Source organism: Monodon monoceros, unplaced genomic scaffold (assembly GCF_005190385.1).
Source record: "Monodon monoceros isolate NGI ecotype Baffin Bay Population unplaced genomic scaffold, NGI_Narwhal_1 Super_Scaffold_9, whole genome shotgun sequence".
NCBI lineage: Eukaryota > Metazoa > Chordata > Mammalia > Artiodactyla > Monodontidae > Monodon > Monodon monoceros.
The window spans coordinates 13675672-13696298 of NW_021703786.1; the positions used below are offsets into that span (position 1 = coordinate 13675672).

General features: G+C 38.7%; 1 protein-coding gene across 2 annotated transcripts in view; it reads left to right on the plus strand.

The window, feature by feature from the left end:
- Positions 1-20627, plus strand: part of SPOP (speckle type BTB/POZ protein) — a 66569-nt gene that overhangs the window by 28147 nt on the left and 17795 nt on the right. The window contains exons 2-4 of one of the 2 annotated variants that reach the window (XM_029211744.1): positions 8647-8695; positions 18709-18851; positions 19479-19600. In XM_029211744.1, coding sequence (XP_029067577.1) covers positions 18774-18851; positions 19479-19600 — 200 coding nt within the window. In that variant the 5' untranslated portion in view covers positions 8647-8695; positions 18709-18773. The remainder of the gene's footprint in view (positions 1-8646; positions 8696-18708; positions 18852-19478; positions 19601-20627) is intronic. The other variant, XM_029211743.1, reaches the window with a different exon arrangement.

Here is a 20627-nt window from a genome sequence, read left to right on the forward strand (position 1 = left end):
GCCAACCTAGTTCATTCAATTCTTGTCTTACAAATTCATCATGAACCAAATGTAGCTGATACTTATGAAAGAGTTTCTTGGAGCATTCTTAGACAAATTAGACATTTTAAAAATGTAAGCCTTTGGGCTTCCCTGGTGGCGCAGTGGTTGAGAGTCCGCCTGCCGATGCAGGGGATACAGGTTCATGCCCCGGTCCGGGAAGATCCCACATGCCATGGAGCGGCTGGGCCCGTGAGCCATGGCCGCTGAACCTGCGCGTCTGGAGCCTGTGCTCCGCAACGGGAGGCCACAACAGTGAGAGGCCCGCGTACTGCAAAAAAAAAAAAAAAAAAGTAAGCCTTTACCTTAGATTAGAATTATTACAGATAAATTTTGTTCAGGGACCATATGTTTCAATGACCAATGGTTTTCTTTTCTTTATTTTGGCTGTGTTGGGTCTTCGTTGCTGGACGCGGGCTTTCTCTAGTTGTGATAAGCAGGGGCTACTCTTCATTGTGGTGCGTGGGCTTCTCACTGTGGTGGCTTCTCTTGTTGTGGAGCACGGGTTTTAGGCATGAGGGCTTCAGTAGTTGTGGCTCATGGGCTCTAGAGCGCAGCCTCAGTAGTTTGCGCACGGGCTTAGTTGCAGCACCACATGTGGGATCTTCTGGACCAGGGCTCGAACCCGTGTCCCCTGCTTTGACAGGTGGATTCTTAACCACTGCGCCACCAGGGAAGTCCCAGTTTTCATTTATATATTTTTTCTGGAGTCTTTAATCCACTATACTTTAGTCATTATTGTGAGGTTGGGTGTATTTTTTAAATTTATTTACTTATTTATTGGCTGCGTTGGGTCTTCGTTGCTGTGCGCGGGCTTTCTCTAGTTGCGGCGAGCGGGGGCTACTCTTCGTTGCGGTGCACGGACTTCTCATCGCGGTGGCTTTTCTTGTTGTGGAGGACAGGCTTCAGTAGTTGTGGCACTCAGGCTCAGTAGTTGTGGCTCATGGGCTCTACAGCACGGGCTCAGTAGTTGTGGCACACGGGCTTAGTTGCTCCACAGCATATGGGATCTTCCCGGGCCAGGTATCGAACCCATGTTCCCTGCACAGGCAGGCGGATTCTTAACCACTGAGCCACCAGGGAAGTCCCAGGGTGTATTTTTAATTTTTATGTTCTAGGGTTTTTGTTTTTTTTTTCCCACTTTAAAGGTGGATCCTGTTCAGAGCTTTGAGCACTTGGAATGTTAAAGTGTTACAAATGAAAACCGTTACTCTTCTCTAATAATACACTCCGCCAGCTGAAGTGTTTGAGTAGGACTTCGTTTCTTGAATATATCAACTATCTTTAAGAATTTATGTGCTGAGTATTTTTAAAAGTAATTGATAAGACCTTAAAATGGAAATCTTAGTAACAAATATAACTGTAGAATATCAGGTGCCTGTGTATTTTCTTTCAGATTTGTTTATGTCCTAGGATATGGTTCATGTCACAAGTTATTGTGGTTGGAAAGTAACCTTCGGATCTAGGCTTATTCTGCCTTTATTTTAGGTGAAGTATTCCACCAAAAGTATAAGCTCTATCTGTATACTCAGAAGTATGTGTCATCACTCAGTAGGCAGTGAATTAATTGTTCAGTGACTTTTCTTCCTTATGTTGTAATCACTAAGTTTGAATGGAGTTCTTTACCTGCTCTTTATCCTGTCAATCCCATGTTTTATACTGCAGAGAAATGCTCCTATTTTAAATCTTTCTTTAGAATAAAAGTATGTTCTTATCTGGAATACTAACACCATGGGGTTTTGTTTTCCCTTCCACTCTGGAAACTCTGCTATAAAAAGTTTTAGTTCCTAAGTCAAAAATAATTTTTTCTTTTAACTGTAGTCGCCGTCTTGGGATATTTCATCTGGATACATAACAGAAGACTTTACTGTTTCTGTGGGCATCAAAATATAATATAAAGAACCTTCTTCATGAAATTATATTTTGTTTGCATAATTCTTTATTTAACACACCTTTTTTCCTGACTTTAAAGAAAATATGCTCATTAAAAAAAAAACTTTAATGAAAAGTATAAATAAAGGAAGCAATCACTCAGTCTTCGTTGCTACATCTTGTTGAGTAATTCCCTTAGTGGTTATGGCAACGCACACCCGCACCAGCAGTACAGGAGAGCTCTTGTCTTTTGTCTCTCTGGGCTCTCCCAGCATTGCCGTCATTAAAACATACACTGCACATTTGTTTTAGGGGAAAATACAGTTTAGTTTGTATCAGCTTTTTATAAGTCTTACCTGTGACTCAGTACTAATAAGAGCATAAATCTGAAACTTGTTAGTAAAACAAACTTTGTTAATAAATTTGACTTACAGAGAAGGGAAGCCTTCTTTTTTTCAAATGTATAAAGTTATTGTCTAATCTTTCAAGGCTAGAAATCCAAAAGAAGAGGAGATTAATTCAGTCATTTATTAAATAAGTATTTGTTTCTGATCTTCCACTTGCCAGACACTGTCTGGGTACAGCAACAAAACAGACAAGAGTCTGCCTTCTTACATCTCAGGTAAAGTGTGGTAAATGACTTTGTGTGCTATAGAAAAAAATGAAGCAATGCAGGAGAAATAGGATTATGGCTGGGGGGGGAGGGGATGACATGCTTAAGGGTGTCAGGGAAGGCCTCACAGAGATGGTGGTTATTAGGGAAAGCCCCAACAATGGGGAGGGAGTGTGCCAAGAGAATATCTAGGGGAAGAGTTATCCACGTAGAAGAAAGGGCAAATGCAAAGCCCTAAGGCAGGAATGAGTCTATTCTGTCTGAGGAACAGCGGCAGAGAAGGCCAGTGTGGCTGGAACACAGTGAACTCCGGAGAAAATAATTGGAGATGAGGCCAGAGAGGTAATGAGGTCCAGATTGTGCAGGGCCTTTTCAGTTATTGTAAGGACTTTGGCTTTTACTCAGAGTTGAGATGGAAATCATTGGAGGTTCCATCAGAGGACATGATTAAACTAAAAAGGTAATACCAAAAAATACTTGTGTCCTGGCTTTGCTTTTTCAAAAGCTTTTGTTTGTATCTTATAATAATTTGGATATTAACTAATGGCTCCTGGTGAGTAGTCATACATAGATTTAAACATTTGTGTCAGTACCGAAAATTTCGCAGGAACGCAGATCTTAGGTATTGCATTTAAATTCAGAGAAAGAATGTATAATAGGAAAGCCTGTCTATAGATATTCATTCCTGGGTGGCCCTGCTTTTATTACTGAGTTCTCATCCTGAACTGTCTTTGAAAAAAAAACATCAAGGGTATATTCTGTGCAATACACTATATTCACCCTTAGACATTGGAGGAGATATATACACACACGCACATATACTCTATTGGGTAATTTTATTGCATATTTTAATGCATTTTAAATTATGATTTTATTTTAATGCATTTTTATTTTGAAATATAACCCATAGAAAAATACATAAAACATAACTGTATAGTTTAAAGTTTAATTATGAAAAGCAAGTACTGGCTTCCCTGGTGGCGCAGTGGTTGAGGGTCCACCTGCTGATGCAGGGGACACGGGTTCATGCCCCGGTCCGGGAAGATCCCACATGCCGCAGAGCGGCTGGGCCCGTGAGCCATGGCCACTGAACCTGCGTGTCCGGAGCCTGTGCTCCGCAATGGGGGAGGCCACAGCAGTGAGAGGCCCGCGTACCGCAAAAGAAAAAAAAAAAAAAAAAAAAGCAAGTACTTATATAACCACCAATTAGACCTAGAAATATACCATTGCCAGCACCCAGAAGAAGCTTGCTGTGTTGTGTGTTACTTCTAGATCATAACCCATACCCAGGTGTCACTAATCTGACATTTGTGATAGCAGTTTCCTTTCCTTTGTGATTTTACCACCTAGGATTCATTGCAAACCAATATAACTTAGTTTTGTCTGTTTTTGAACTTTATATACATTAAATGGAATAATACTCTATGTGTTCTTTTATGTCTTCTTTCAGAATCTAACTATATGTTTGTAAAGTTCATCCATGTTGTTACGTAGAACCGTAATTTCATTGCCATGTAGAACCCTGTCATGAATATACCCCAATTTGTGTATCCATTCTACTGTTGATGTTTTGGCTGTTAGGAACACTGCTGCTGTGCATGTTCTTATTTATGTCCGCTGATGGACATGTGCAGGACTTTCTCTGGGCCGTATTTGGGGGTAGAATTGTTTAGGTTTTAACAAACTAAACAATGGATCTTTAATTTTTTTTAACATTTTTAAAAATTTTATTTATTTATTTTTGGCTGCATTGGGTCTTCATTCTTGCGCTCAGGCTTTCTCTAGTTGCGGCAAGTGGGCTTCTCATTGTGGTGGCTTCTCTTGTTGCACAGCACAGGCCCTAGGGCGTGCGGGCTTCAGTAGCTGTGGCATGCGGGCTCAGTAGTTGTGGCACACGGGCTTAGTTGCTCCGCAGCATGTGGGATCTTCCTGGACCAGGGATTGAACCTCTGTCCCCTGCATTGGCAGGCAGATACTTAATCACTGTACCACCAGGGAAGTTCCAATCTTTAGTTTTATTAGATAAGAAAAAACTGTTTTTCAACGTGGTTGTACTAATATGTCTTCCTACCAACAGTGTGAAAGTGTTCCTGTTCCTCCCAGTCCTTATCAGTATTGTCAGACTCTAAATTTTGCCAATCCACTAGGCCTAAAAGTGTTCATTCTAGCAAATTAACTGAGAAGCCAAAACCTTAAACACAGTTGGTGTGCAGTAAATAATCTGTTAAATGAATTCGGCCTGACTCTTGCTACTCTAAATCTTCTGATCGTGACTTGTCCTGTTTTAGAGTCAATAGTTTAGTACAGTTTTTGGTGAGGGCTCATTCCATTACTGACAGTAACTAGACTTGGTTAACCAAAGTAAGAGGAGCTTATTTGTACCAGGGTACCAGTTAAAGATAGCATTTACATTTTCAGGAAAAGATTCTGTTTTTGTTTTTGAAATGAAAGCAGCAAAGAGGAGATAGTAAATTTTTTTTATCGGTTTATTAACAGTACATTGTTAATTCTTTTATTTCCTTGGCTGCACCTTGTGGCATGTGGGATCTTAGTTCCCCAACCAGCGATCGAACCCGTGCCCCCAGCACTGGGAGCGTGGTGTCTTAACCACTAGCCACCAGGGAGGTCCCAAGATGCTGTTTTGTAAGAATCACCCACAGTGTATGCAGTACTTCATTTTCATACAAAAAGGAAGATAGCACCAGAATTTCCTGCCCAGGTTATACTCCTAGAACCCTTGCAACCACTCTTATCCCTGTTTCTGTTTTGAGTGACTTTGTAGGCTATGCTAGATTATTTAGGGGGGGTGGTGATGTTTAGCTAAGATGCCTCACCAGTCTTCGACAGCCACCTCAGTGTGGCAGCTGTTCATTAAAACCATAGGATACATGGCTTTGTTTCAACGTATCTTGCTTCAGTGTAATTGACCCAGAGCCCTTTTTTTTTCTTTAACATCTTTATTGGAGTATAATTACTTTACAATGTTGTGTTAATTTCTGTGTAACAAAGTGAATCAGCTGTATGTATACATATATCCCCATATCCCCTCCCTCTTGAGCCTCCCTCCCACCCTCCCTATCCCACCCTTCTAGGTGGTCACAAAGCACCGAGCTGATCTCCCTGTGCTATGCAGCTGCTTCCCACTAGCTATCTATTTTACAGTTGGTAGTGTATATACGTCAGTGCTACTCTCTCACTTCATCCCAGCTTACCCTTCCCCCTCCCCGTGTCCTTAAGTCCATTCTCTACGTCCGTGTCTTGATTCCTGTCCTGCCCCTAGGTTCTTCAGAACCATTTTTTTTTTTAAGATTCCGTATATATGTGTTAGCATATGGTATTTGTTTTTCTCATTCTGACTTCACTCTGTATGACAGACTCTAGGTCCATCCACCTCAGTACAAATAACTTAATTTCATTTCTTTTTATGGCTGAGTAATATTCCATTGTATATATGTGCCGCATCTTCTTTATCCATTCATCCGGTGATGGACACTTAGGTTGCTTCCGTGTCCTGGCTATTGTAAATAGTGCTGCAGTGAACATTGTGGTACATGACTCTTTTTGAGTTATGGTTTTCTCAGGGTATATGCCAAGGAGTGGGATTGCTGGGTCATATGGCAGTTCTATTTTTAGTTTTTTAAGGAACCTCCGTACTGTTCTCCATAGTGGCTGTATCAATTTACATTCCCACCAACAGTGCAGGAGGGTTCCCTTTTCTCCACACCCTCTCCAGCATTTATTGTTTGTAGATTTTTTGACGATGGCCATTCTGACTGGTGTGAGGTGATACCTCATTGTAGTTCTCATTTGCATTTCTCTAACGATTAGTGATGTTGAGCATCCTTTCATGTGTTTGTTGGCAATCTGTATATCTTCTTTGGAGAAATGTCTATTTAGGTCTTCTGCTCATTTTTGGATTGGGTTGTTTTTTTGTTATTGAGCTGCATGAGCTGCTTGTATATTTTGGAGATTAATCCTTTGTCAGTTGCTTCGTTTGCAAATATTTTCTCCCATTCTGAGGGTTGTCTTTTCGTCTTGTTTATGGTTTCCTTTGTTGTGCAAAAGCTTTTAAGTTTCATTAGGTCCTTTTTGTTTATTTTTGTTTTTATTTCCATTTCTCTAGGAGGTGGGTCAAAAAGGATCTTGCTGTGATTTATGTCATAGAGTGTTCTGCCTATGTTTTCCTCTAAGAGTTTTATAGTGTCTGGCCTTACATTTAGGTCTTTAATCCATTTTGAGTTTATTTTTGTGTATGGTGTTAGGAAGTGTTCTAATTTGATTCTTTTACATGTAGCTGTCCAGTTTTCCCAGCACCACTTATTGGAGAGGATGTCTTTTCTCCATTGTACATTCTTGCCTCCTTTATCAAAGACAAGGTGACCATATGTGTGTGGGTTTATCTCTGGGCTTTCTGTCCTGTTCCACTGATCTATATTTCTGTTTTTGTGCTGGTACCATATTGCCTTGATTACTGTAGCTTTGTAGTATAGCCTGAAGTCCAGGAGCCTGATTCCTCCAGCTCTGTTTTTCTTTCTCAGGATTGCTTTGGCTATTCGGGGTCTTTTGTGTTTCCATACAAATTGTGAAATTTTTTGTTCTAGTTCTGTGAAAAATGCCATTGGTAGTTTGATAGGGATTGAATTGAATCTGTAGGTTGCTTTAGGTAGTAGTATAGTCATTTTCACAATGTTGATTCTTCCAATCCAAGAACATGGAATATCTCTCCCATCTGTTTGTGTCATCTTTAATTTCTTTGTTTAGCGTCTTACAGTTTTCTGCATACAGGTCTTTTGTCTCCCTAGGTAGGTTTATTCCTAGGTAATTTATTCTTTTTGTTGCAGTGGTAAATGGGAGTGTTTCCTTAATTTCTCTTTCAGATTTTTGGTCGTTAGTGTATAGGAATGCAAGAGATTTCTGTGCATTAATTTTGTATCCTGCTACTTTACCAAATTCATTGATTAGCTCTAGTAGTTTTCTGGTAGCATCTTTAGGATTCTCTGTGTATAGTATCATGTCATCTGCAAACAGTGACAGTTCTAATTTTTCTTTTCTGATTTGGATTTCTTTTATTTCTTTTTCTTCTCTGATTGCCGTGGCTAAAACTTCCAAAACTATGTTGAATAATAGTGGTGAGAGTGGGCAACCTTGTCTTGTTCCTGATCCTAGAGGAAACGGTTTCAGTTTTTCACCATTGAGAATGATGTTGGCTGTGGGTTTGTCATATACAGCTTTTATTATGTTGAGGTAGGTTCCCTCTTTGCCTACTTTCTGGAGAGTTTTTATCATAAATTGGTGTTGAATTTTGTTGAAAGCTTTTTCTGCATCTGTTGAGATGATCATATGGTTTTTATCCTTCGATTTGTTAATATGGTGTATCACATTGATTGATTTGCATATAGTGAAGAATCCTTGCATTCCTGGGATAAACCCCACTTGATCATGGTGTATGATCCTTTTAATGTGTTGTTGGATTCTGTTTGCTAGGCTTTTGTTGAGGATTTTTGCATCTGTGTTCATCAGTGATATTGGCCTGTAGTTTTCTTTTTTGTGTGACATCTTTGTCTGGTTTTGGTATCAGGGTGATGTGATGGTGGCCTTGTAGAATGAGTTTGGGAGTGTTCTTCCCTCTGCTATATTTTGGAAGAGCTTGAGAAGGATAGGTGTTAGCTCTTCTCTAAACATTTGATAGAATTTGCCTGTGAAGCCATCTGGTCAACCCAGAGCACTTTTTATAAAGGGTTTTTTTACATAGAAACTTGATAGTAATTCTTTTAGCATTTTGTGAAGTAGCTGGCAAAAATGGTCACTCCCCTCTTGTAAATGTTGACACAGGGCAAGCCGCTTATTTCATTTTTGCTGTACTCATAGGCCAGTTCATTAGAGGAATTAGCTTGAATTTTTCTGACTTTAATTTCTAAGTATAATCTTTTTGAGAGATGACTAGAAAATAGAGCTCTCAGAACTAGTGATGAGATATAAGAATGGTAATTTTGACTAGTAAATCCTAGCTAATGTATCACCTGCTTTTGTAAGATTTTCCCTTTTCAGAATAGCCTAAGTAAGTGAAGACTTGCATGAGATTCAGAATCTTGTTAAGTCTGATTCATCATCTCTATTTCCAGCAAAGATTTCCTGTTAGACAAGACAAATTAGAGTCTTCCTACTGACTTGGTGAGTTTTTACATCGTTTAATTTTAAATATAGTTTAAGATCATGAGGACAGAAGTGGAATGAAATGCATAGAAATATTTATCATGACTTTAAAAAATGCACATCTTGTAGTGCAATCTACTGTTTCATTTCAGTGCAGACAGTATGTATAGTTGGAAGTCATATAAGGTGAGCATGTAAGTTTTTTTAAAAAATAATGAGCATTACAATCAGTGTTAAAGAAACATTTTTCATAAATGGTTTCAAAAGAGGTTTTATTCTGAATATTCTTTCCTGGAGTAAACAATAGTTATTTATTCAGATCTTCTTTGGTGACTAGTACATACAGGATAAGGCTTTACACTAATGATGGAGAGGAGAAAAGATGTTTGGATTTAAATTTTTTTATAATACATGATATGGAGACTTTAGAGTAAGATTATTTTTCTCCTGAGAAAAGATCTTCAGGGAAATTTGAATTCCAGCTTATAAAAGGAGATACCTTAAAGCAATTCATGGGCTCCCTTTTACTCTACATATAAAAGGAGTTTGATTCTGAGCAGGTTGCCTTTGTGTGTGAACCTTAGAGCTCATCTCTCTGTGGGTAACTTAGACAACCGTTCCTACCATTCTGGCTACCATCTTAAAAGTTTTGCTTTGTGGCATGAGATTCTTGCCTCAAATGCTTATGTATGTTTTTACACAGTTTTATTGGGTAAAATAGGTGTTATTGCATTTTAATCTTTTAAATTCTGACAAAAATCATTGGGAGCCGGGAAATTGTGTTAAGACGGACATTCTGTCTAACTTTCCCCTGTTTTGTCTGCCTGTGTGGTTTTACTTTTTCCTTGCGTCATGAATTTTGGAATGAACACTTTGAACTGAGAACTTCCTGCTCATCTTTTGTCCCATTGAATTTAGTTAGAACCTTAACATTAACATAGAAATTGGCTTATTTTTTAATAACTTTGGAAGAAGGGAGAATTTATTTTTTGCAGGTGGTTTCTAGGTAAGGAACATGGGTCCATGTAAACAATCATCAGATTTCTTTACTTAAGACCATACTTAAAGGAGAAGAGTAAAGCGTACATATACCTCAATCTCTCTTTCATAGGTAGGGAGAGGTCTGAGTGTCACTCATAAAGGTAAGAGTCTCCAGAGAACACTGAATTCTGTACTGCTAGATAGTATGTAGTAGTAAATGCTGAAGAGGATCGGTTGCCCTTGTAGTAGACCAAATCCTCTGGAGCAGGTGGGTCTTTTCAGCTTCTAAGTTAATGAAGTTATTCCAAATTATATACCTTAAGACCAGTTTAGAATTTATTCTTTGGTATGCATTCCTTGAGCCCTTTCTGTAGCCAGACTGTGTTAGCAAGAAATATTTTTAAATGGCTTGACTGAAACATCGATGGCCAAAGAGAACTGCTTGTTGAATTTGGCTTCTATAAAGGCCAGAGGATCCTGTGGGGTTATGCAAACTCTGCCTATTTGTTTCATGAAATGACTCTTCTGTTTCTGAATTCCTTGCAAATTAGACATGCTTAAATTGTATTAAGGCCAAGGCATTCATCCGTTTACTATTTGATTTTATAAGGTTCTTCATAATTGTAGTTGAGGGGAGAGAGAAGGTGAAAAACTGTCTCTCAAATCTCAAAACAGCTTTGGGAATATAATTATGTAATAAAGAGAGTCTTCTTAGCCATAAGGTTTGTTCCCTCTTCTTCCTCTTCCTTCTTCTTTTTTAAAATTCTGTTCCAGCTCTTGTTTTAGAATAAATTTTCTCAACCTAGAGGAGAAGTCTTTGATAACATGTGGGATGTGTTAAAATCTTCATCTTTCCTAAGTTTGCTCTTTGTGGCCCCAGAGATTTTTGCCCAAGCCATTCAGTGGAATCAACACATTATTATAATTTGTGAAAAGAGAGGACTTGCTGATTGCCTCTGCCTATCTAATTTCATTTCTAAAGGTGTTTTCCTTTGGAACTGAGATCCACTTTGAAGTGAAATAGCCCCTTTATAGTCAGGTTTGTTTGCTGATCTGGATTCATGTCATTCTATTTCAGACCTCTCCCAGATGATGGATTTTGAAGGTGATGTGTGGAGAAGCTTAATCCTATGAACCCTATCTGCCTTTTTTTTTTTTAAAGCAGTTGGAGGAGGGTTTTTTTTGTTTCCCTAGCAGGGGGTTAGTAATTAACAACAGCAGCACATCACCTGATGGAAAGAACCCAGACCTTGTGAAACCTGTGCCTGTTGCAGCCATCATGGTTATGCTGCAGGACCCTGCATCCAAGTGGAGACAGGAATTTTTTCCTTCTATGTTGTTATGTAGATGTAGTCATTTGTGCCTAAATTAAAAAGCAAAACAAAAACTCAATAAGTCTTTTTAAGGTCTAAGGAGATGCAATCCTACAAGTCTGTTGAATGGCACCTACCTCTTTCCAGGACAGACCTCTGCATTTGGAGCAGAGCATGCTGTCCCTGGACGTATTTTTGGGGTAGGGAATCATGCTAATATGTCCATATCAACAACTCTTACATAATGGATAGTTTTTAGGGGGAGGGAATGATTCCCTAGCCCTTAACTTAAATTGGCAATACATTTTTCTGCTCTTCGATTTTTTTTTTTTTCCTAACGGGAAAAGTTGCATCCATATTGAGAATTATGGCATATTTTAACCTTTGAGCTGGTTGCTGAGGTCTCCTTGGGGACAAGGACACTTTGTAGTTATTTATAACCTATAGAGAAGGGCAGTAAGGCTGTGAGCAGCCAGCACGTGATGAGGTTTGGGAGTCAGTGGGAGCAGTCTGTTGTTTACTCCTCTGCTTTCCACGACTTGAAATTCTTTCATGTATCTTCTTGTTCCTCTTCATTTTGACTTTGGATGAACTTTACTAGCTGGGGTATTTCTATAAAACTCTTATCTTGTAACACTTAGATTGAGGAGAAGAAGGAAAAATAGCCTTTTTATGTACAAAAGCATGTGTCTAATCCTCACAGTCATTTCAGAGTCTATGCTTGCCTAAGAGATCTGTAAACTGGGAAAACCTTAAAGGTACTGACATGCATATGTAATACTATACTTGTTTCTGAGTTTTCCTTATATACAATAGTTTCTTCTAAGTTTCCCTTATACACAACAGTTGCAAGAACAGTTGAACTCTTAGTTAAATATTTGGCTATGGTAGAAAATAAGTTCTGCATCTTAGCCTGGTATAGAAAAAACTTAATGTGTCTATACATGTCTTAAAGGTATGTCTCCCTGTCTCTCTTTATATCTGTACACATGTGTACACGTGTATATATTTAATGTTAATTATTGTTTCTCTACATGTCAGTTTTAAGGGAATCAAACCCCATGTCAGATATGAAAATTATAGATCAAATCTAAATAAATGCTAAGAATCTGCCTCATTTTCATCAGTATATTGGAATTTTACTGTATAGAATTTAACTTGAAATAACTGAGAGGTCCTCAGTTTCTGACAGTTGCTGTAATGGTTCTTTCAGGATCGACTTATCCTGGAAGATGTGCTTATATTACTATTGTCTTATGGGTTCAAGAACTTCCCATTTAGCCCTGCGCACTTCTCTTTCTCCCAACTTTTCTTGGATTTTTTTTTTTAATCAAAGAAGCATGTAGTTTTGGAATGTATTAAATTAGTTCTTCAAAATAGGAGGTCAACTGATAGTTTTCTTTTTAAAATATTTTCTTCTTTTAAGAGTATGCTTGGATTCCTATAGCTGTTACTCATTCAGCAACTCCCAAACTTTAATCTTTTAACTAGAGCTCATTAAGGAAAAATATGATCCCAAAAGACAGTAGTCTAGTTAGTCAACAGCAATTTCATTGAACAAATATTTATTGAGTGCCTATTATGATACCATTTTAGGCACAGGGGGATGCTGTTCTCTCATTGTGCTTAACTTCTAGTGGGAGAGACCGTAGACAAGTGAAAATATAAAAACAAGGTAATTTCAGATAGTGGTATTAAAAAAGAAATTTGAATAGGGTAATGTAATGAAAGAGGCTAGAAGTGGGGACTGCTTCAGATCTGGTGGTCAGGGATGACCTCTCTGAGGATATTACATTTGATAGGACAGCTAAATGACAAGAAGGAGCCAGCTGTGAAAAGATCTGAGGGAAGAAAGAGCTTTCCAGGCTGAGGAAAGAGCCTGATGTGTTTACCAAGTAGAATTAAAGGCCTGAGTGACTAAAGCATGGTGATTGAGAAGGGTAAGTGTTAGATGAGGTCAGGGAGGTACACTGAAGCTTTGGCAGTCATGACAAAAGGTAGATTTTATTTGGATAGGAGTGGAAGTCACTGAAGAATTCCTGTCTTGTTTCTCATAAGGGTCTGACTTATAAGCCATCTCATAACCAAGAAGAATTAATTGTGAAGTCTGCTAATTCCTTTTAAAATATTTTTATTCATTATTTGAAAAGGTAATATATTCACATGGTTTAAAATTCAATAAGTACAAATGGGAACAGTGGAAATTCTCCTTCCCACCCAAGTACCCAGTTTCCTTCCTTGGAAGTAACCAGTGTCCCTAGAGTCTTGTGTAGCTTTACAGACAGAGATATCTTACACACACACATACATACATACATACATACATACATACATATTTCTGCCTCTTTAGGTAGAAAGAGCTTCCCCATTCCTTTTTTAAATAGCTTTATTATTACATTGTATCATAATTTATTTAATCAATCCCTTATTGATGGACTTTCAGGTTATTTCCATGTTTTTGTGATTACACATAGTGCCACATTGAAAAACCTTTTATATTTATCATATTAAATATATTAGTAGGATAAATTTCTAGACATGGAATTGTTGGATCAAAGGGTATATACATTTCTTATTCATTTCCCTTCATGAAGTTTATAACAGTTTATACTCTAATCAGAAATGTTCTCCTTATCCTGGGCAAGTGTTATCAAACATTTTAATTTTTGCCAATTCACTGAGTGAATTAATGTGTGGTTTAATTTGCATTTATGTTTTCACATATTTAAGAACCATTGATACTTACATGTCTGTAAACCATTGGCTGTTCTTTGCGCATTTTTCTGTTAGGCTATTGACTTTTTTCTTCTTGATCTTAAGATTCACTCAACTCTAACTCCCTCTGTTAAAGAATTTTTTAAAAATACAATGTTACATGTCAGTTATATCTCAATTTTAAAAAAGCAGTCATCTTTAACTTGTAAATTTTAGGAAACATGAACCTGACATGAGACATGAGACATGATAAACCCTAGTCTTTCCTTTGCTGATTGAAGTCTCTCTTGATTGTCCTTGGTTTCATTTTAAGAAGTATCTCTAAATTAAAATAAACAGAAAAGAAAAAGAAAAAAGTGCATTTAGTGTTTTGTTAGAGTAGATTGATCTGCAAAAAGTTTACCCATAACAAATATTCAGAAGTCATTCAAACCTTGCAAGAGAGGAAGTCAGTATGACCTGTAATAATCTGTCCTTGGGGTAATGAGAAAGAAGTTATTACCTCCTGGGCTGTATATGATTGAGGACACTTGTAACAGAAGAAATACAAACATTCCTTTGAGGTCCCAAAAGTTTCTCAAAAATGAATATACCCAACTCTTTCTATAGTTTTTGGGGTTTTTTTTTTTTGTTTTTTGTGTTTTTTTTTGTCAAGTCTTTTTGGCATCTTCTGTTTTGGAAAATGCAAACGTCTCTCAAGTTTAAAATAGTTACAACATTGGGATTTTTCCTTACTTGGAAACTGTACCAGGCTTTAAACCAAGAGAAAAAATAGTTACAGGCTTTAAAAAGTCCCTAACAAACCATTCTTTGGCAAGAAACCATGTTCCCAGCCATCTAGTTTGTGCATGTTTGTGTATTATATTAAACAACATGAAATTGTCAGGATTTAATAGAGTGAACAGGAAAATAAATGGTGGTATATAACAGATATGTTCAGCCTCTGAGTTGTCAGCATACTGGGAAGTTTGCTAAGCCTGGGAAAATAAATTTCTCATTAGAGAACTTGGGCAGTCTTGTTTTAACTTGTTTGAAGCCAGGAACAGTATATTTTGGTGCTAGTTGTCCCCTACAAAGGTTCTCAAACCGTGACCCTCAAATAGACCTCCTGTTTTCTAAAATTGTTTTTCTGCTGGGCATCTGCGGCAGTTGGCGTGAAGTGCTGAAGAGTTCATGTGCCGGGAGGCTACTTTGCTTATGAACACTTTGCCCATGGCGCCTGCTGTGAGTGAAATTAATTAGATTTGCGCTGTCCTAGTCGATTTCCCTCCCAGCAGATTGTGTGGTTAGACCTCCTCAGAGTCTAAAGCCCATTCTCCAGTTCTACTGACTGCTGGGTTGGACACTTTTAAAAATTGGAAGAAAGGTTGGTGATATTTTAAAAGAAACCAAAGACTTCTCTACAGAATAAGTGAGAAGCAAAAAAAGATAGGTAAAAATGGCCAAGACCAAGGTTGTGTTTTTTTCCTGGTTGTGATCATGGACCATGGTTCAGTAGCAACAGTTAAGCCATTAAAATAAACTGGTTTTTAAACTTGTCTTTTTCTTAGGCTTAGAGAATTCTTAACTTGTTAATTGTTAGATAAATTTGAAGTGTTTTTTTAAACTTCGAAACCAAACTCAAATTAGTATTTTATGGTCTATCAATATAGAGCTGGGCCTGCACCTCACACCTACGGAGCCAAGTTTTATGCTCTTAACTAACATGTAAAATTCCCATCTTCATTCCAGCCCGCTCAAAAGACAGTTTTAATTGGGAATTTTGAAAATTCATTCTGGCTCCTACTGGCAGTAATGGTAACTGGGATTTGTAAAACCGCCTAAGGTGCATTTACTCACTACTAGATAAATAAAACAGTTTTGTGAGAATATGTTTTCCATCAAATGCAAGTCTACCTTGATCACAGGTCTCTTTTCTTGATATTATCATGAACCCTGAATTGCACAAACCAGGGAGGCCCAAATTCCATTGCAGTGCTTAGTTTAAGTGAAATAGCACATCATGTATATAAGACTTAACTTCACGTGTGATTACATGGGATGTTTTAACTATAAACACGTGTAGGATAGTGTTAAAACCAATGGGGACTCTGGTAATACTGATGGTATTCCTCTGTGAGGGTGCAACTGTATCTTATTACTCCTCCTCCATGTTTATTAAGTGGCCAGTGAATGTGAGTTGAGTGATTTTTTTTTGATATTCATTTATACCTCTTTCTACGAAGGATTTGAGGCAGTTTCCAGAAGTACTTAATATATCAAACAGTAAAATAAATCAGTTCAGGGAATTATAGCAAAGTGAATAATAATGTTAAGAAAATAATAAAGCTATTCGGACTTCCCTGGTGGTGCAGTAGTTAAGAATCTGCCTGCCAATGCAGGGGACACGGGTTCGATCCCTGGTCCGGGAAGATCCCACATGCCTCAGAGCAACTTTGCCCATGTGCCATAACTGCTGAGCCTGTGCTCTAAAGCCCACAAGCCACAGCTACTGAAGCCCGCATGCCGCAACTACTGAAGCCCGCCCAACTAGAGCCTGTGCTCTGCAACAAGAGAAACCACCGCAGTGAGAAGCCTGCGTGCAGCAACGAAGAGTAGCCCCCACTCGCCACAACTAGAGAAAGCCTGCACGCAGCAACAGAGACCCAATGCAGCCAAAAAATAATAAAATAATAATAATAATAAAGCTATAGTAGAGGGATCATATGAGCCTGTATAGAGTATAGCATGTAGAATGAGGATATGAGCCTGTAGTTTCAAGAGATGGGTCAGATTTGTCTCAGGGCTTCCTAGTAGCCAAGCAAAGAGAGCAGCATTATCAGATATAGATTCATATTGTCTGTCCATAGCTGAAAACAGACCAGGTGTTCAGGAAAGAAATTTCTCCCTTGTATATTGTAAACCAGACAATGTATTATATGGTGGAGTAAGTACATCCTTACACTATTCCCACAATTAATAAAATATATTTTATTGTATTTAAGTTTTTTTTTTTTTGATGTGGATCATTTTTAAAGTCTTTATTGAATTTGTTACAGTATTGTTTCTGTTTTATGTTTTGATTTTTTTGGCCGAGAGGCATGTGGTTGGTATCTTAGCTCCCTGACCAGGGATCAAACCCACACCCTCTGCATTGGAAGGTGAAATCTTAACCACTGGACCACCAGGGAAGTCCCAATAAAATATATTTTAAAGATAAAGCAGAACAGTACAAAGGGTAGTATATACTAAAATAGCTCTCATCCCAAACTAAAAGACATTTGTCATATTTGCCTCAGGTCGTCCTAATTTTTAAAAAAACATGAAAGATCAACTTGAAATGTCTTACATTCTTTTCCCAGCTTCATTCTTCATCCTTGCTCTCCCATCATGAATCTGATACATAGCTTGTCAATGATTTTTTTCACTTCTACTCTATGCATATATCTGTAAATAATATATAAATCTTAAATTTGCATAAATAGTGTACTGCACATGACATTCCAAAACTTGCTTTTTTTCATTAGTGTCGTGTTAGATCTCACTCATCTCCATGGTGCTGTAGATGTAGTTCATTACTTTTAAATCCTGAAGTAGTTTTTCATTGTATGGAAATAACCCAATTTAGTTATCTGTTTCCCTCCTAATGGATTTTTAGTTTGTTTGTCTACAGACAAACTGCCACATTGAACGACCTTGTCCATGTCTTCTTGTGCCCGTGTGCAGTTTTTCTAGGACAGTGGTTCTCAAAGTATTCCAGGGCATATCAGGGTCACCTGGGAACTTGTTAGAAATGGAAATTCTTGGGCCCAACCTCTGAATCAAAAACTCTGGGGGGCAGGGCCCAGCAATCTGTTTAGCAAGTGATCCTGATGCACCTAAAGTTTGAGAACCACTACTTTAGCACATATATAGTTAAAAGTAGAATTACTAAGTCTTAACGTATAAGTAGGTTAAACATTACTAGATATGGCAAATTCCTACCCCAAATATACTTAATAATTTACAGTCTCACCAGCAGTGTATGAGAGTTCCTATAGCTCCATACTGTGGAACAGAGGAACAGAGAAAGCAAGAAGAATCTGGAAAATCAGATACCAGTGAAGTGTAAGTGGAGAGAGATCTCTAATGATACAGAGAAAGGAAAACATCTAAGAAAGGGATAAATGTTGCCCTTACAGAGAGCGGCTAGCAATAGGTTGATAAATAGAAGACTATTCATTTTTTAAAAATTTATTTTTGGCTGTTTTGGGTCTTCGTTGCTGCACATGGGCTCTCTGTAGTCGTGGTGAGCGGGGGCTACTCTTCGTTGCTGCACGTGGGCTTCTCACTGCGGTGGCTTCTCTTGTTGCAGAGCACGGGCTCTAGGTGCGTGGTCTTCAGTAGTTGTGGCGTGCGGGCTTCAGTAGTTGTGGCTTGCGGGCTCTAGAGCGCAGGCTCAGTAGTTGTGGCGCACGGGCTTAGTTGCTCTGAGGCATGTGGGATCTTCCCGGACCAGGGCTTGAACCCGTGTCCCCTGCATTGGCAGGCGGATTCTTAACCACTGCGCCACCAGGGAAGCCCAGAAGACTATTTATTCTTAATAATAAGTCTGCACTGAAGTGTAGGAGAAGATGAGACAGTATTTGGAAAGGTAACAAAGTAATTTTCCTTTAGGAGTGAAGTATTTGTACCCTCAAGGGAAGGAGCCCACATACAGTGGTAAAGCTGTATGTGGTGGTCACCATGCTGTCTCCTCTTTAGGTAGCCTTTTCATGGATGTACTTTAAGTACCCTTTGAGTAAACTCATTTGGTAAGATAATATTAAATAGTATTGATTTGATCTAGAAGATCAAAATAGGGTGATATCATTGTGATGAGACTGCTTTAGGTTAGGTGATCTTCTCTGAGGTTAACATTGAATGCTAAGAAGCCATTTGAATGATAAGGGTAGAGCATTCCAGGCAGGAGACAAAGTTTTCAGTCTCTGGAAGGTCAAATGGAAATAGTAGGATAGTATACCATTAATCTAATAAAATTCTCTTGCTTCTTGCATCATCCAGGGTGAAGAGGAACAGAAGTCTTTGTCCCCTGACTTTGGAAATCTTGTTTAACCTTCAAACTGGCGATGTCAAGGGTTCCAAGTCCTCCACCTCCGGCAGAAATGTCGAGTGGCCCAGTAGCTGAGAGCTGGTGTTACACACAGGTAGGTGCTTCTTGGGAGGATTTTGGGGGACGAAAGGAATCAGATTTCTTTTCTACGTTGGCTTTCCTGCTTTCTCTGGGTCATACCTGCCAAATAGTTAGATAAAGTACTTGTCAGCTTTCCATGCCTTGGTTTTCCATGGGGAATCTGAATGCCCTAGGCATTCACGGGAGCTTGAAAGAGGGGAATCTTTGAAACTGGATCTGCTGCCTACATCCACCTTGATGGAAGTGTATTCCTCTTTTGGGCAATTTAGGGGGAAACCAGGTTTGAGATTGCAACCCCAGGCAGTGGTATCAACATCTAAATCATCAAACAACTGCTCTGAGCAGAGGTTCATTTTAGGTGTGGTTTAATCACCTGCTTTCCCAACCTTGTCCATGTTTTTCTCACTTTCCGTCTAGTGTTTCTCAGAAGCTGAGAAAAGTTATGAAAGCAGTTGGTCACTGTGAGATTTCTTAAAATGTAGATGAGAGACAGAAAAGGCTGAGCCTCCATGCTGGCCAAACAGTGCTGTCTTCCTATGGGATTATGCAGAGGGAGGGAGGGGGAAAATTATCTGATCTCCAGCCTGTTTTTCAGGTTGCCCACTTCCTATTTAATTGCTTCCTGGTTTTCTATCAACAGATCAAAGTAGTGAAATTCTCCTACATGTGGACCATCAATAACTTTAGCTTTTGCCGGGAGGAAATGGGTGAAGTCATTAAAAGTTCAACCTTTTCATCAGGAGCCAATGATAAACTGAAATGGTGAGGAAGACTACATTTAGCTATAAAAATTTTTCTATAAGTTGCCTGTTTTGCTTGGCTTCACAGGATACTGACTAGAGTGGAAGATCCTTGATGGCAGGGACTTTGTTTTGTTCTTAATGTATTCCCTGGTGTCTGATACGTAACAGATGCTCACTGTATATTTGTTGAATTAATTCAATGAGTATATCAGGGGATCAGCAAACTCAAATGGCTGTAGGGTAATGTAAATGAGTAAAGAGAGCCAGTGTTGTAAATAATGTCCATACGTGGTATGAGTGTTGACTACTTGGCAAACTAGTGAATGTCCTTCTAAAAGAAGTGGTGGCTACTCAGCTCCAGCTGACTAGAGGCATGTGTGAATAAGGGCTGACCAGCCCTATTTTCTTGATTTTTCAAGAAAAGCAAGAGATCTAGATTTTAATGTAATATCTCTTGACTTTTAGATTGCCTGTTTTTAAACAATAAAGGAGATTTATTTACTTATGTACCTGGAATGCCCATGGTGTAGGATGTCTTTGAAGGTAGTTTGATCCAGCAGCCAGCCCAATGGTTAGATTAAGGACCCCATCGCTCTCTGCTCTGCCCTGCTCTCCACACTGTTTGACATTTCAAGCTTAGCTTCCCTTGTGGTTGAAGGGTGACTGGCAGTAGCAATGAGCATCACCGGCTACCATCCCACAAGTTCTTTGAAATTCCTCTGAACTGTGTGGCCAAGAATGCACTGATTGGTTTAGATCTAGGTTCCCTCAGTTGATCCCTGTGGCAAGGGGAATAGGATCTGGAAGTGGGGGTCAGTCCTATCCAAACCATGTATTTTCTTGAGGAGGGGCAGGCAGTTATGGATACAACCATATGCTCTCTACAAAGACCAGAACACATATCTGTGAACCACCATTTTTGACCTCTGATATCCCACTGAAAAGTTTTAACAACTCTCCTTTCGTTTAGTACTTTCTGGCCATGTACATAAGCAGTGTACCACTAGGCGCTGAGAGAAGACTTATTCTTAGGCATTGTATTTAAA